This window comes from Leiobunum rupestre, chromosome 11 (assembly GCF_980474605.1).
Source record: "Leiobunum rupestre chromosome 11, qqLeiRupe1.1.hap1, whole genome shotgun sequence".
Classification (NCBI taxonomy): Eukaryota; Metazoa; Arthropoda; class Arachnida; order Opiliones; family Sclerosomatidae; genus Leiobunum; species Leiobunum rupestre.
In genome coordinates, this window is record NC_143394.1 from 29,211,284 (window position 1) to 29,228,309 (window position 17,026).

Sequence of the window (17,026 nt, forward strand, 5' to 3'; positions counted from 1 at the left end):
AACTGCGCAAATGAAAACTGCGCAAGTGGACCCAAACCGTTTAGTTTCTATAATGAGTTTCAGCAATTTAAATGCTGTAATTTTACACGTAATCCTTTACAATTTAAAATTTTCTCAGTTTACTGTTACAGTTTCAAGGCTCAAATTTAAGGAAATGGTTTTAAAATATATAAAAGGTGAGGGAAAATTTATGGAAATTATTTTAGAAATAAATTTTGCTTTTTAAAATAATTCCAAAAAATAACTCTTTAATCTAAAACATATCAAATATCTGTGCCTTCATAGATCCGAACTACCCCTTAAATCAACCTTCCAACTGCTTTGATAAAAGCATTTTTTATTTAATAGCTGTCCCTTTGCTCTGCATCACAGGGCAAATTTTGACTAAAATTTATAATTGAAAATAAAATCCATAAGTTAGAAAATAAATAGGTTTTATTTTTAAAAATATTTTGTACAGACATTTTAATATTATTGAATGTAATTTAATATATTGAATATTATTTTAAATATTTTACTTAACATTGGGAAATAAAGATGATAATTGGTTATGTCAAATTGAGGTTTAATTTGCCATTAAGACTTAGATAACAAGATAATAGGTGTATAACTGGTTCTAGTAAGCAAGTGAAATATGCTAACTTTAGTAAAGCTTTCAATCAAAAACAGACCTTTGATGAGATAGTGTTTATGGGTAGCATAGCATGATTTGTGAAGAGCTTCTAATCGTTTACTTTTATCTCAATCATGTATCAAGAGTTTTCCAACTCTGCCGAGCTTTCAAATAAAAAACCAACCATGTGTAATTTATATTATAATAGAATGGGGTACACAGACATTGTAAATGAAAATAGCCACAAAGGCAATTAATATGAATATATATTATATTAAAAATCTAAAAAAAAATTCTAACGCGCTTAGTGTAAGTAAGCACATTTATCAACAGTACTTGAATGGGGGGCTCCAGTCCTGTTCTGGCTGCACTACCTTACAACGGTATGGCTCGTACACTACTGATCCTCAAATAACAATAATTTATCTTTAAGCTTTTGAATAATTAAGACGCCTTTACATAGAGGATTAAGTTTGAATGCCCAAAACGATTATTGTTATGAAAAATTATTCAAATATTTACCATACTTCATTACTGTAATTAAAATTCTCAAAATTATTTTCACAATTCAAAATTCAATGATTATTTTTTTTAACTCTGAAAAAATTAGCTGGGTAAAAAAAATTTAAAAGATATAACAAAATTAACTTCAAACTAAATTTCACTTTCCACAAAATTATTTCTGGTACTACTAAATACGTTAGTTTTAACCTAGAATATATGATCAGTTTCTACAGGCTAATTTTCCCTACGAAGCAAAGGCTTAACGGTTAAATGTTAACTACTATTAAATTGCAATTAAATGAATAACGAAAATGATAATTGTTACTTAAAAAATACTTAATTACGTATAAATAATGAGATTTAAATAAAGTTCCCATACGAAATGGTTAATTATTTCTTGAGTAAAGAGCGAAAATCAACGTTAACTCGAAGACGGACAAAATTTGATTTTTGTATTTTTCCGGGAAACTGGCTACGAGCTGATCAGTTGGCCTTCCATGTCAAAAATGGTACACTAACTCATAACAGTACGAAGGTTCTTATCTACAGTCGACTAACTTTCGTTAAATAACGGGATTCTAATACGTTTCTCGCTGAAGTTGACAGTAGCAACAAATCCGTATGAGTATTTCTGTACTGTACACCAACGCTGTTACATTAATATTAATTGTAGTACTGGCAGACAATAATTGTTGATAGTAAGAATAATGCCGCTAGGCATCCACAATACTGAATCTTGGGCATGAAAATCGCTTAAAATAAAAAAATTTAGCGACCCGACTATTGATTCTCCTGCGCTTGGCTGTATTAATTTTAGCCATAGGAAATCGCGCTGACCCCTTAAATAAGAATGGCCTACCGGCCATTCTTAATTGCGTGTTTGATTATGCACTATAACGTACGAATAAAAAAATTTCGTCACCTACTGGTCAGTTAAAAGATTTTTTCAAAACCTTATTTTTAAAATTTTATGAAAATTTCAATATAAAATGCTTTTTATATGAAATCCGGGATTAAATTTTGAGGGAAATTAACGAAACGCGGCAGTTCCGGAGAGCTTTGATAGTTGGAATAGTTTGACTTTTTAATTTTGGTAACCCCCTCTTCGGATAGGACTTTGGCCCCCCAAAAGCCCCTGTGATTCTAGGATCAGAGAAATTACAGAATAAAATTAGAATTTGTCCCCCAAAATCGCTTAATTATTTGAATATCGGACGTGAAAATATATGACTTAGTTAGAACTAATTTGCATAAACCAATAGCTAAAATGGTGGAATAAAAAGTGTATCTTACGTTGTGAGGCCTGATCGCCGCCAAATCATTGTCCCCGCTTAACTGCTGCCTTCGCAAAGATGAAGTAGCGTTGGGAGCGGACGGCTCATCCTGCGCCGCTAACGTACAAAACGCCTGTAAAAAAGAACAATTCCATTACATCAGTTTCGACTATCGCCTATCACATTCCGTCCGTCGTAAAGGCGAAACCCCCAACGCGTAAAACACCTCTGGCAAACCGAAATTCGTTTAAAAACACTCTCTTTCGGCGTCGGTAAGAAAACAAGTATTTTTGTGATGGTAATGGGAAAGCTTTTACGAGACCGCGAGGAATCTCCGGTCGTTTGATCGTAAAGATTTGCGTACTAGTAATAGAACAAGGGACTTCAGCGTCTGTAATTGAATTTTAATGGCCTTCCTTCCAATAAAAGCAATCCCGGCCCCCGCCACGGGATAAATTTCGAAGCCCAAATATTTCCTTACTTTAAAATATCGCTTCGAAGTTTGCCATTATTAGAACAACTTCATCAAAGGTGTTTAAAGGCGTAGAAAAGTAGTTGAACACCCACCATTTGAAAACTCCCACTGAACAAGTTTGGTTTTAAAACCACTTATTATTCTCGTATAAGTAGAGGCTTTGCGTTTGAATTTTAGCCGACAGTAGGTGGATACTAATCTACTGAGATTAAAACAATACACTTTTTACCTTAAAGCGAGTCGCGGCGCTATTGTAGTACCCGGATGGTACGTTAGATGTCGCTCCTACAACCTAGTGTATTAGGTCCGATTGGTTAAGATTTCGGAAGCTTACGAACGGGGATTGAATAACTCCCGCAAATTTGCAGCGGGGTTTATTCAAGTACTAGTCTCTCGAATTTAACACGTTCACCGTCTTATAGCCAAGGCTTAGCGTCAAATCGTAATTTATAATCATCTTTTCGATTGAGCCAAAATAAATTTAAACTTAAAAAGGTACACACGTACATAATGTTTATCAACAGTGATTGCAGTATATTAAAGGGGAACGGTCAAGCTTTAACGAGTTATATAGCCCTATAGCCCATTAAAAACTCAAATTTATGGCGAAAACCGCATCAAAAAATATTAAGTGGTTAATTTTTAATAAAATAAAGAAATTTCGGGAAATCGAAAAGCGCGCGTCCGCCGCGACACCTGGTGAGAAGTCGGCGACACAGAAAAACAACGTAAAAGCGCCCGCTGCTGAAGACGCGAAAAAATTGTTTGGCACGCGCGGCGCGTTCCAGTTATAAGAGACTTAAGCCTAAATTGCGCGATTTTAAAAGTTAGGATAGTTCGCAAATCGCGGCAGCCCCTAAGATGGCGGCGAAAATTCAAACCCAAACACCTGCTACGATCGGAGGCGATAATTTACGAGAAATTTTTGTTGTAATACGGAAAAGCATCTAAGGGGTCTCTTTGGAGGCACTACTTGCTTTAAAAAAAATTATTCGCTTGAGAATTCGTGATGAAAATTACTTTACAACGTAAACTATTGGCCACACTTTCTCAAAAAGCAAGAGATAAGGTCGTCTGTTTGAAAGTTGTGTTTGGAGCAGTTTTATTAGTGTAGCAGGCGAATAGTTTCAGTGTAAAGAAAGTACACGTTCGCTACTAGTACAGACGAAAAGTATTTTGTATCGACTTTATCGAATTCTTTATTCGCAATAACGTAATTGGAGTAAAATGAGGCAGATATTTGAAAGCCATCTTCTTGAAAAATAATAGTTTTAGATGAAATGAAATTAACTTTATAAATAAAGAAAACAGAGGTATTATTTAAATATAAACTTATTAATTTTCAAAATACAAAGAAATATTAATTGTTTTGCCAAAATACAACTTTATTGAAAAACCTCCTCAGATATTTTACTGCTAACGTAAATTAAACTAAAATATTACACCAGAAAATGATATATTCAGGCGAGGTTTAGTGAATTTTGATAGATTTTACCATCAATGGATCATACTGGCTTTGGCATACCTCGTGATAGCAGATCCGACCAATCATACTTCGCGATTTGTCCAGCCCTGTTTTCGGAGCTCACGCGTTAAACTAATAAAATTGTCGAAAATCGCCAACTTGACGAAATTACCCTAAACAACGATGCGACAGTGGCAAATAGATTACTACTATCTCTAATAATATACAGTTCCGAAAGTTCGCGAGCGCCCCCTAGGATGGCGAACTGTCATCAGGGAGAAAGGGTGTAATGGTAAAGATAACGAAGAACAAAATAGACATGACTCAACGGTCACCGAAAAACGAACAAAATTACGGGAAAAGTCACCGCCGCAAAAAATCTCCTTTTCGACTTCTTTTTTTATTAATATTCCAGCTTAAATGGACCGTGAAGAGATTTTTCTCCGGCCCAAAAGTCACCCACACACGAGCCAACGTCCCCTTTGTGGACGATTCTTCAAAAACCAGAGGATACGGCCGACCCTCACTGGACAAAAGTTTTGCTATTTTCCGCCTCCGGCTGCATTTTTTTATACGGACTGGCAGTCTACGACTATTTATTAAAGCGATCGAGGAACAACCTCCTGTAAAGGTTATAGACGAATTTGACGTAATTGCAAAAGTATATAATACTTTCCAGAGAAGTGTCCATTACTGCGAATGTTATCTACTTTCAAAAATAAATTTCTAAACCTACTTCATTGAAAAAATATGGTTTAATAATAATAATAATAATAATAATAATAATAATAATAATAATAATAATAATAATAATAATAATAATAATAATAATAAGTGTTGTAAGTCGGAAAATTTTCCGGAAAATGAGCAAAGCTTTTTTTCGGAAAATTTCCGTATTTTTCCGGAAAAAAATAAAAAACGTTTTCATTCCATGATTAGTCTAATATATTGTTAAAAATAAAATAAATAAGAACAACGAAATTATTGCGCAAGTAAAACTTTTAATAATAAAAGCCTAATATATTGTTTGCAAATTTAAATAAAGCGGCATTTTTACCTAATTTTTTCGAATCTAAAAGTAAAACTAAACTTCTAGACTAGTTTAAACTGATTAACAATGTAACACTATTAATGTTTTAGAGTATTTTTACTGATATTAGACATTTTATATCAATAAAAAGTTAAAAAACCTTAAAAACCCTTAAAAAGTAATGTTTCAATTGTTTATTTTCCGAAATTTGGAAAATTGTCTGGAAATTTTTCCGCATTTTATTTTTCCGGAAAATTAACAACACTAAACAATAATAATCAGCTAGGCTAATATACAAGGCACCACTTTAGGCCCAAGTCATCTAGCGACTTATTATGCCTTTAAACAAGTGACCGGGTTTAACGATTTACATTGGAGTGATATTTTAATGATCCAGATGGTTACTTCTCTCGTAAGATATATGTTATAGACTTCTGGTAACAGTGAATCGCGGATGAAACAAGACGATCTTTTCTGGTTTTTTATTTTCTTTGGTAGTTATTCCCGTTTATATCAGTCGTTTATTGCAATTATTATTGCCATTCAGAAATGATTTTTGCTTCAGTCTCCATCGACGTTGTCCAGCATTAGTCACCTTTCTGCTCGCTTTTAGACGTCTCGAATAATAGGCTCGTTTGCTTCTTCTTGGCTATATATATATTTTTTTCAAAAGGTTTATCGTTGTTGATGAACTAACAAAGTATGGTGGATTGGCTGATTTCATTTAATACGAAAATGTATTTTCACTCATTTATCGCGAATAAATATAAAAATGTTATTAGACCAAGTAAGCTACGGGCCCCTGTAAAAGTGTTCTACACGCAATACTCCGGTGTTCAGGGAGAAGTTTATTTCAGACTTCTGTATAGAAGCGCTTTACGTAAGGGAGGCTATTCTGTAAAAATCAAAGATGACAAAAAATCATGAACCATCAAAAATGACAATGCGCGTGTGCAGAAGAGGCTGGTATCGAAATATCAAACTATCGATAGTATTGGTCACATCAGGGACGATGAAAGACAAGGTCACATTCAAAATCGTAGCGGTCTGTAATGCAGACGTAAGTGATTTTAATGAAATGCTTCGACATGCGGTCGATGGAGCCAATTTAAGACTTGGGCACCAAAAATAAACAGGTATTTTACGTCCGCTTAAGCATTTAATTTATGGTTTGACTAAATAGGTAAATAATAAAATACTGCCACTACTTAAAATTTAACCTACACAATCGATAGTTTGATATTTCGATATTCGCCCCTTCTCCACATGCGCATTGCCATTTTTAACGGATGGAGATTTTTGTCATTTGAGATTTTGGAAGGATAGCTTTCCAGGCCCGTTTGCGTGTTTTAAATTTTCGAGAACAGAATTCATTGCGAGTTTTTACACCATTAGAATAAATAATCTTCTGTTTTTTTTTCTATAAAATTTTAATGTGAAGTGGTGTTAAAATTTTGAATTTTAAAACTGCGTGATTTGGAAATAAACAAGGTGTAATTAAAAATGCGAATGATAATAATGTTCCTTTCGATCATTTTCTTAAAAAATATTCTAAAATGCTTCGAAAACGATTAAATAGTTACGTTAACTCGTAATTCAACTTCGAAACAGACTACAGTAGCATTTGTCTACTTTCGCGCTATTTCAAGCTGAACGCTTTTAATTTTGTATTTTAACTTATAAAATTAATATTTAAGTGTAGAACAGCCTCTTGTTAAGTGACTAAAATAATTTTGACAATTTTAAATTTAAAAGTAATTAAGTTATTACGTTTCATTTCGGACCCCCAGAGCTAAACAAGCTGGGCAAGCGCCCAAACTACCCTTTAGTTAGGACCTTATATCTCGTTGAATATTAATATTAGAATTATCAAAATTATTTAAAGCACTAGAGGAAGGTTCAGCCTAATAATAAAAATATAATTCAAATATGTAATTGTCATATTGTATTCTTCCCCCTTAAGTATAGAAATTTTGAAATTGAAAGTTAAATTTAAAAACAACAAGTTGGCAAGCCAAAATATACCTCTTCTCGGAAGAGTTTTTAATTTTCAGTGAAGCGTAACTGTATCCGTGGTTCTGCGGTAGAACGCTCACCTGCCGTGCAAGAGGGTTTCGGGTTCGAATCCCGGCCGATTAAAAGATTATACTACACCCAATGACAAAAAGAGGGCGCTTTTGGAAAAACCTTTTCCCCGATTCTAAGAAACTGTGTACGCAGTGATTACCCTTTGCCCAGAAAATGCGAACGCGTTCGCAGGCCTGACAGACAGACCCACAGACATACAGACAGACGCGGTGGTTGTATAACCCCTCCTAGGGTACAAAGTCCCCTCGGAGAGGTAATAACTAACAGGACAAACGAAATAACAGAATTGGCTCAATTATTAAATTTTGGCTAACGTAAATTGCAATTGAAACAAACTTTCAATTTAGGTTCTTTTAAGTTAAATTGTACTTAATGAGAACGATTAAAAACGTAGCTATTATGGATATAGTTCAAATACGCTTAACGGGTAAACCTCGGGCTAAACAATATACAATAATCTTAACGAGCTGGTTAACGTTTAACAACATTTAGAAGTACCACCACGTAAACGAAATAACGAAGGAAAAATCGTGAGACAAAAAGTTTATCTCGGATGTTGTTCGTTCTTTTAGTTTCTATTTATCGAATTATGGCGTTTAAGGTTCAAGTGGCGATCCTCGCAAAGAGTAGCCTCTCCAAGGACAGAACCCGGGCTTACGTGAAAACAATAAATACAAAAAATGTAGCTGGGGGCACCTACAATCTTTTCGGTGGGTTCCGTTCCGTGGCATAATAGAGACCTCCTTGGGCTGTTCATTAGGTACCATTTCGGGACTTACATACGGTACTGCCATCTATATCTGGTTGAGTCAGCGCAAAACCTTTTTTTATTTTCCTGCCCGATAACATCCTTATACGCGGACAATCGCGTATTATTGATTTGTTTGGCCCCGGGCTATAGTTCCCCCAAAAGCTTTCGCGTCTATCTATGAAAAAACAAACAACAAAAAATCCTAAACTTTAGTCGACAACAGGCTCGATTACGTTGGGAAAATATGTGGAATAAACGTCCTTACGAACTTTTCAAAGAACCGTGATTGAAATCCTTTAGAAATATTTATATACGCTTTTCTATATTTTAAAAACACTAGACCGCGAAAGTCGAAGGATTTGATAACTCGGTACCCTCGGGGAGATTTCACGCGAAATTGTGGGAACTTCGTTAACGTACGAATTCTGGGAACCGCGTTAGCCTACTAATTCTGGGAACCGCGTTAGCCTACTAATTCTGGGAACCGCGTTAGCCTACTAATACTGGGAACCTCGTTAGCCTACTAATACTGGGAACCTCGTTAGCCTACTAATACTGGGAACCGCGTTAACCTACTAATACTGGGAACCGCGTTAACCTTCCAAATTTTGGGAACCGCGTTAACCTACTAATTCTGGGAACCGTGTTAACCTACTAATTCTGGGAACCGCGTTAGCCTACTAATTCTGGGAACCGCGTTAGCCTACTAATTCTGGGAACCGCGTTAGCCTACGAATTCTGGGAACCACGTTAGCCTACGAATTCTGGGAACCGCGTTAGCCTACGAATTCTGGCAACCGCGTTAGCCTACGAATTCTGGCAACCGCGTTAGCCTACGAATTCTGGGGACCTCTTTAGCCTACTAATTCTGGGAACTTACGAAGTCCGCGACACGCAAAGGCTTACTAATTTACAAGCAACGGTCTTAGATTATTTTAAACAATAATCGCGATTCTATTAAATCTTCAGTTTGGCATTGTGTTGGGTAACAAAAATATAAAAAGAGTCATAATGAAATCATTTGGCTAAACAACACAAAGGGAAAGCAACTTGGCCGGGCTTAAAAAAAAACAAACAAGAAGCGAGCGTCGAAATGAGGCTGGGGCTACGCGCAACCAATGGATGTAATAATCGAGACTGAAAAGTCGCGAGAGGTGAACAATCTCGAGGGTTTTACGGGCCGCAGACTTCACGACGTCGAAGGCAGAGCACCCGAGCCAAAGGAGAAGACAGAGAGTGGGGGGTTGAAATCGACAACAGTCGAATCTCGCTCACTCATCGCTAATAACTAATACGGGAGGGGTGGGGGCCCTAAACAAGGGCACCGATTCATTTAATTACGGCGAGAGAGAGGGGGGATTGGCTTTTGTTTCGCTCTGCCTCTATTCCGTCTGAATAAGTAGTCGCGTTAATTCGCAATATCAGTCCGAGAATTCATTATAAACGCTTCGAACTACGCGAGTAGACAAATTGGGTTCGTCGCCAAAACCACCATCGTTACGGACTTGAGAAGGAACTCGCTCAAATGCACAATTTAAATCTTATTCGATGTTCCGTGATCAATTTCGTCCAAGTGGGATGCGTTCCGGTTTTCCTCTTTAGTGGTTCCGTAGCTCTCCTGTACCAGTGGCGGGTTACCCACTAGGCGCCTAGGGCCTTCGAAAATCGCATTACAAAAAATAGGTGTTTCTAAAAAATAAGACAATAAAAAATAAGAAGTATAAAATGTTTTTATCCGCGTCACGAGCTCAAGTTATTTAAGCGCTTTACTTGCACGCGAGCTTTGCACGCGGATTCCAGATTCCGAAGGGTCTCGCGACTGCAGCGCGTGCTCTCTACCTTCAAGAGCTACAGCTAAGTGACGTAGACAAAACATTGTCACATGACCTCCCGTATTTTATAGAAACACCTATTAGGAATATTGTTTTACATAAAAGTCTTTATACTTGGCTCAAAGGAAAATAATCCACCACTGCCTAGTATTTGTTTGTCCGTCACATCAGAGGTTAGGGAAAGAGGCAATGCTTTCGATCCAACGTGTACGAATCGAGGTTAACCGTCTGTTAGAAACGTATAGACGCCATCTTAACCAGTGGGTCATAGGGACCATCTCGGTTTCATCAAGACCAAACGACCATTAACCCCGCGTTCGAAACGGTCAATGGCAACGACACTGTCCACGGTTTAATTAAGACGATTAAATTACCAGTAAAAAGTAAGTAACGGAGCCCTGAGACACTTTTGAGCTCGATCTAGGCTCTATCTCCGGGAACGAGAACTAAAGGGGATCTCGCCAGTGACGAATCGCGACTAGGACTAATGCTTCGCCGGGAGTGGACTAGCAGCGAGGACGATGTAGCAGAGACAGTGGAGACACGCGAGAGGCTGGGGTGAAGGGCTGGGGGAAAGGCCGGGAAGAGACGCTTTGAAGATATCAAATGGGTGTTCTCGCTCCTCCGCGAGGCTGAAGCTATACAGGGAAGAATCTCGCGAGGCGGTGGGGAGACGCCGGGGTCTGATTTATCGGTACCCGGCGCGAAAGTGGGACGAACATCAGCGACATCTATGTAAAAGGGCTGTCGAAGGGTGGTTTAAGCCGCCCCGGGTTACTCCTAGTCTAACCCAACCTCGTATACCTTCTCGCGGACGCCATTTGTCAGTGCGCGGAACACGTTCGGAGTCTCGGAGACTAGTAACTCTCTCATTTTCGTTTCGCCGGTACAGACTGGACCCTCCGTGGAACAGCGGGCGTCGCTATCCTTTAAGGAATGGTTTGAGTTATAGGAGGCCCTTTCTTGTCGAAGGAGAGTGATTCCTCGGCCAGGTTTGGGAACGCGACTCATCCGTCGCCCTCCAAAACGAAAGCTAAAAAACAGCCTCCTCCGGACCGTTTTCATCATTCCTTCTTCTCTCTCTCTCTCTCTCTCTCTCTCCTCTCTCCTCTCTCTCTCTCTCTCTCTCTCTCTCCTCTCTCCTCTCTCTCTCTCTCTCTCTCTCTCTCTCTCTCCCTCTTTTCCGTGAGCGGTCAGACATCAGCGTCCCTTCCTCGCATTGACCACGCGTTCGCAGTTTTTGGGCAATCGGGGGAAGAAATGACTGGGAGGAGATAGGGAAAAACCGCTAAAATAGATGGCACTGGGGAGGCCTTTTACTTTGAAGAATTGCTTACCCGGAGAATGGAACTACACGAGGGGAACGATGGTGCTCGGAGGGATCAGAGGAGACCTCCAAACCGAACTTAGAATGGAAACAGCGCTGACCCTTTTCCGGTACACATACGGATGGAGTCGGTGGACATTTCGCAACCCCTCGCCTTCTGACCCCAACGCGTCCTGGATTTTTTCTAACGGAAAAAATACATTTTTTTACCTCCAAGAACGCGTTGAATTGAAAATGTAGGATCTAAGAGAAACCGATCTAACCATTTTTATCGATATCTTTGTAGCGAATGAAGTTTTACGAAGAATGGATGCTGAATTATAATTTACGACATAAAAATTTACTGTTTGTAACGAAATCAACAACTAACCGTAGACAAAACTATGTATTACATAATGGTATTAACTTTTTTACTTGAATGCAGGTAAGAGCTTGTTCACCTTAGAAATTTATGGTTTTTTCCTTAAAAGTACCTTTAAAAATTAAAAATATCGTTTATTTTTTTAATCTATCGTGTCTTATTACAGTGGCGTTATTTGAACTGAGAAAGCAATCGTGATAATTAAGATATCAAATTATCTGTATTTATGAACGGATATTATTAATTGATATAGGTCTAATTGCAAACCCGAAACTAATCTGATTTCATTTTAAATCGACAAACCGAAAGTGAGCGGATTTCAGATATCTCGCAGTTACCGATTTTATTTATCCACAGTTTAAATTCAGTTGGAAGTTTTTTTTTAATTGCTGAGAACTGAATCTGACGACATTAATTATAGTTCAGATTGGTTAATTATGATAATGAATCAGATAAAGTTTTGAAATCAGAATAATCAGATTGTTGGGGGGGGGGGATTATAAATGATAAACCTGATTGGATTACCTTCAGATATTTGAAATGACGACAGGTCTGTGGAAGCAGTAACTTCTAATAATATGTAAAAGTAATCCCATCCGTATTTCAACAGAGTTCGACCAAAAACAAATACCGGTTCATCGAAACAACAAGCGATTTGATTTATAGGAACCCTAACAAACGCCAAAACCACAAAAAATACTCATCCTTACGTGACCTGGACATATATCTGTATATCAGCTTGTAGACGATATTTATTTTAGAAAAATATTTTTCGTCGTTCAAAACCTCTTCGACGAAAAATAGATATAAAAACGCGTAAAAAGAGAGTCCATAGGATGGGGGAAACAGTAATGAAAAACTGAGTGAAAAACAGTCCAAAATGAAGTTGTTTTTTTCTTTAAAAAGGATATTCAAGGCTCGCCTGGCCTTAAAGATAGGAATAAAGGAAATATATTGAAAAAAACTAACGCGATTGGGAAAAATAATAAAAAAATGAAGAGAAACTTGGGGAAAATTTGAGTCATCCAATGTACGTTAGAAAGATACCCCCCGCGCTATAGAATAAACAAAGTACTTTTGGTTTTTTTTTGAGTTTTTACTACCATCTAGCGGGGACCTTCCGCGCAGATAAGGTTGGACGTACGTTCGTTTTTTGGCCATCGAACCAATTGACCACATTTATATACAAGTTCTCGATTCTAAGAGGAAGGGAGCTGGGCGGGAAAGGGTTCCGACGGGGGCATTTCCACAACGCGGTTTTTTATCGTCGACGCATCACCATTCTTCATCACCCAAAGTCTTAAATTGTCCCCATCTCAGATATTATTTATATAGAGAAGGAACGGGAGAAAACTTTACTCTTGCTAAAATTTTCAAGACGATGTCTTCGCTCTTCTTAAAAGAAAAATATAGATTTTTTTTATTTGGTCAGACCTAGATTTTGTCTTTTAGAAAACTGGGGATGCGAGCCCTGATATGTATTTTTTATACAGCATTTATATATATAGACGGAGAGTTCATAATAGCAGAAGTATAGGCAAACTGACCCTTGGACAGTACTTTGGATTGACGCCAAATCTTGGCGGCACCGTCCAGTTGTAAATCGTCTCAGGCTCCCAAAAATCTTTACATTTATTTTTTTGCTCTCTTAGTTTATATTTTTTAAACCCCTTTTTGTTCGAGACGCGTGCCAAAATGCGGGAAGAGGGTAAAGTCTTCGTCTGATGAATATTCGAAAGGGTAAAGGTTGCCTTTCCGAATAGGGTTGAAAGAATGTACAATTTTTTTATGAATGGTAAAAAAGAATTTCGTTGGTAAGAGGAGGCTAGAGGAAGGACGAAGACAAGGACATCTTACGAACCATTTGTTTCCACATGTTTTAGTATAATGGGTATCGCTTGAAAATCAATTAAATCTATACGCAATTTTTCTAAAGTATTGATATATTCTTGAAATAAAATAATAAATCCAAAGAGAGATTTAAAACCAAACGTTTTGTTTGGTAATGGGAGAGCGTATGATCCTAATAAGCCGATCTCACCGAATGCTTCCAACCGACAACTGTTCAGGTTATTCAAGTCGTAATTTTTAGATATCTGAAGATAAGCAGTTAGTCAGTTCAGGTTTATCTTTTATATCCCTCCCCAAGCCCACCAATCTGATCTCAAATTGTAACCGATTCATTATCCCAAGTAACAGATCTGACTTGATCCCCTATTATTAATCTCGTCAGATTCAGTTATCTGACTTCGTTAATATCGTATCTTTTGGAAGCAAATGAATGTAGCTACAAGATTGGTTTATGATGAAGTCAGATTCAGGTTTAAACTATCCAGTTTACATTTCGACCATTCTCAACTGATCCGATAATATCCGAGAGTAAATACAGAGAAATTGATATCTGAATTATCACGATTATGTTATCGCTTCGGATAACGCAATCTGAGAATCGATTGGAAGATCTAATCTCACCTACTGCCATAGCAGTCTTAAGCTACTAGTACATCTCCGACTAGTGCTCGGCAGTCGATTAATTTTTATCCATGAATAAAATAAGCTCGGCTATATTTAAATAATATTTATTTAAATAACCAATAGTTGAATAAAAATTGTAAAATGTTTAAATATACGAAAGTGAATAAGCCTATTATTTAAATAAAACAAACAATTTTTTAAATAAATACCACTTTTATTCAAATAAATGCTTGGTTGCGTAAAAAACATAATTAAATAAGTTAAAATGATATTCTTTTTACCAACGTTTTTTAAATAAATCGAAAAATTTGTTGATAATGAATAAACAATTCCGAACACTATCTCCGACATTGTTTTAAAATTAATGTTAGAGCACCATCTGTTAAAAAGTAGGTGAGCCATTTGAAATAAAAGAAACCACGATACTAAGGTAAAATCCGTCTATTAATCCCGAAATTTCGAACAACCTTCAGATTAGGCAACAAAAACCACCGCGAATTGAAACAAAAAAAACTTGATCGAAAGCAAAGCGTGCGAAAAAACAGAGTCCTTATATATTAAAGTCCTATCTAAGAACAAAAACCACCGTATTAGTGGACAGTGCGGACATATTCGAGAGATCCGGTACGTTTACGCTACGTACGCTGTCGTTAACATCCCGGGCACTAGCATGTGTCCATGATGAACGCGTGATAGTAACAACCGTGTACCGAGGCAAAAAAACGAATACAAACTCGAAGAAAGAAGCGAAGAGGGGGGGGGGGGGACCAAATGGAGGTTATGAATGTTAGTCACGACTGCGACTGCACACCTACACACACTCAACTGCAATGTTTATCGCTTTTTCTCGTCGTTAACACCAGTTTAATGTTTTTCTTTCCCAGTCGTAAACTTTCATAATGTTCTCGCCGCAAACTCACTCTCATCACCGTTTTAACTAGTAACGTTTAAACTCGAAATACCTACGTCTCTTTTGAAAACCTTCGCCAAATGAAATTTCAATTAACGCGAGGGGATGGAAGTCGACGTTTGAGCCCGCGAGTTCGTCTTTTAAGGTACGAGTAACTCGAGAGATCTTTCTATATCCACGCGGACACAATGGAAAAGAAATTGAAATCAAGAGGCGCTTTTACGCCGCGGTTTACTCAAGGAATTTTGCGTGTTTACCTATAAAACAAGGAGAGCGGGGGTGTCGCGAGAGGAAGTATATTTATACAAAATACACACTGAAGGGGGAAGACGTTTTGGTTGAAAGGTCATTGAATCGCTCGAATCCCGACCGAAAGCGCCCTCGCTCTTACGCGCTCGAACTTTTATATCCGCGCAAGGACGATCGACGTAGTTTCTACTATCGCGATAACCGTGGTAGTAGTTGTCGTTTGTTTGCATTGCCTAAATGTCAATTAGAAGATTGATAAATTAAGGTTAAGAGGTTCTACAGAGATTGGGTGGCGGAGTGGTTAGCAGCAAGAGGAGCCGGTTTAGATCCCAGTTTGTGGTACAGGGTGAAAACTCGGAACAACTACTTCTGGGTTGAGTTTTCAAGTTGTCTCCCTAGTAGCAGGAATCCATACCTCTACTTGGAATGCTTGTCGTGGCAGATTTTCATCTCCATGTGGCTGACGGTTTTAGTGACGTCACTATGTTGACTTAACAAACAACAACGTGAGAGGGGAGTGCGCGCAAAGGGATTTTTTATCTCGTAGGCGGGGCGAAAGCCGTCAGAGTGATCTATCCATACGCGATACGCCAGTAGGATAAGCATTCCAAGTAGAGGTATGGATTCCTGCTAGTAGTTAAAGGGGGTTTCCCAATGTTCTTCGGTTTCCCCTTTCCATAAAAAGTTGTAGAGGTTAACGGTAATAGTAAGTGCATGGTGCTGTTGGCTCGCGTGGCATGAAGGGCTTGCCACCACCTTCCTACGCATTGTAACCCGGCCACCTGAATTAAAGGCTTCAAAAGTCGCTAGATGACTTGGGCCTGTAAGGTGGTGCCTTGGGTATTAGCCTAGCTGATAATTATTATAAAGTTCAAAACTCTTTAAATTAAAATGTTAAAGTAACTAAAAATTTCGAGACTAATTATACTAATCGGGATCTGTCGGTGTTTGAGACACGGATAAATTCAAAGTTTTTGCGCGGGATAAAGGTATATAAACCAATTAAAATTAAAATTAAAATTAAAACTTTAACCTTGGTAGATCATACGCGCTACATGTATAACGAAGCAAAATCAATTCCCTAAAAATAGCCCAAATATTTCATCCCGAATAGAATGAGCGAACTATTAAACCCATCGTGGCATTCTTAATGGGCAGTACGAACTTCGTCGGGGCTGTCTTGTTTTTGCTGAACGAACTGGGCGCGATAGGTTCGAGGAGTATTTTATAGTCGTAACGGTAGCGCACTCTTTAACGCGGCGAATGTGATGGTATACCATCACCCGCGGCTCAGTTTAAGAGAGTGAACTTGGATGATGACATATTTGCGTGCGACGCGAAACCTGCCCGCGCCGATTATCGGTGGCCCGCGGAGGATTGTGAACTCATAGCGAACGAGAGAGAGGTGCCCAACCAGGAATGAGAGAGGTGAACGGAACGCCTGAGTGGCGTGTTCGGAAATTGATGATACAAGGAGAGCCTCTTTAAAACCTATCTCTCTTCAAAGTTGGGACAAATCCCCGTTTAAGGAACTTAGGTTCGTAATACGGAGCTCATTCCTAACTCAATCTCGAGAAAGCTTTAATTTCGCGTTCTCCTTAAAATTAAACGGTCCGTACATTCATTTGTTCCCCTTTGGGAATATCTGTTCACTGAAGTACGAAATAAAGAA

General features: G+C 38.0%; 1 protein-coding gene across 3 annotated transcripts in view; it reads right to left on the reverse strand.

The window, feature by feature from the left end:
• Positions 1–17,026, reverse strand: part of nolo (ADAMTS-like no long nerve cord) — a 77,213-nt gene that overhangs the window by 17,177 nt on the left and 43,010 nt on the right. For all 3 annotated transcript variants that reach the window (XM_090163003.1, XM_090163005.1, XM_090163004.1), the window contains one exon: positions 2,411–2,524. In XM_090163003.1, the coding sequence (XP_090019129.1) occupies positions 2,411–2,524 (114 nt within the window). The remainder of the gene's footprint in view (positions 1–2,410; positions 2,525–17,026) is intronic.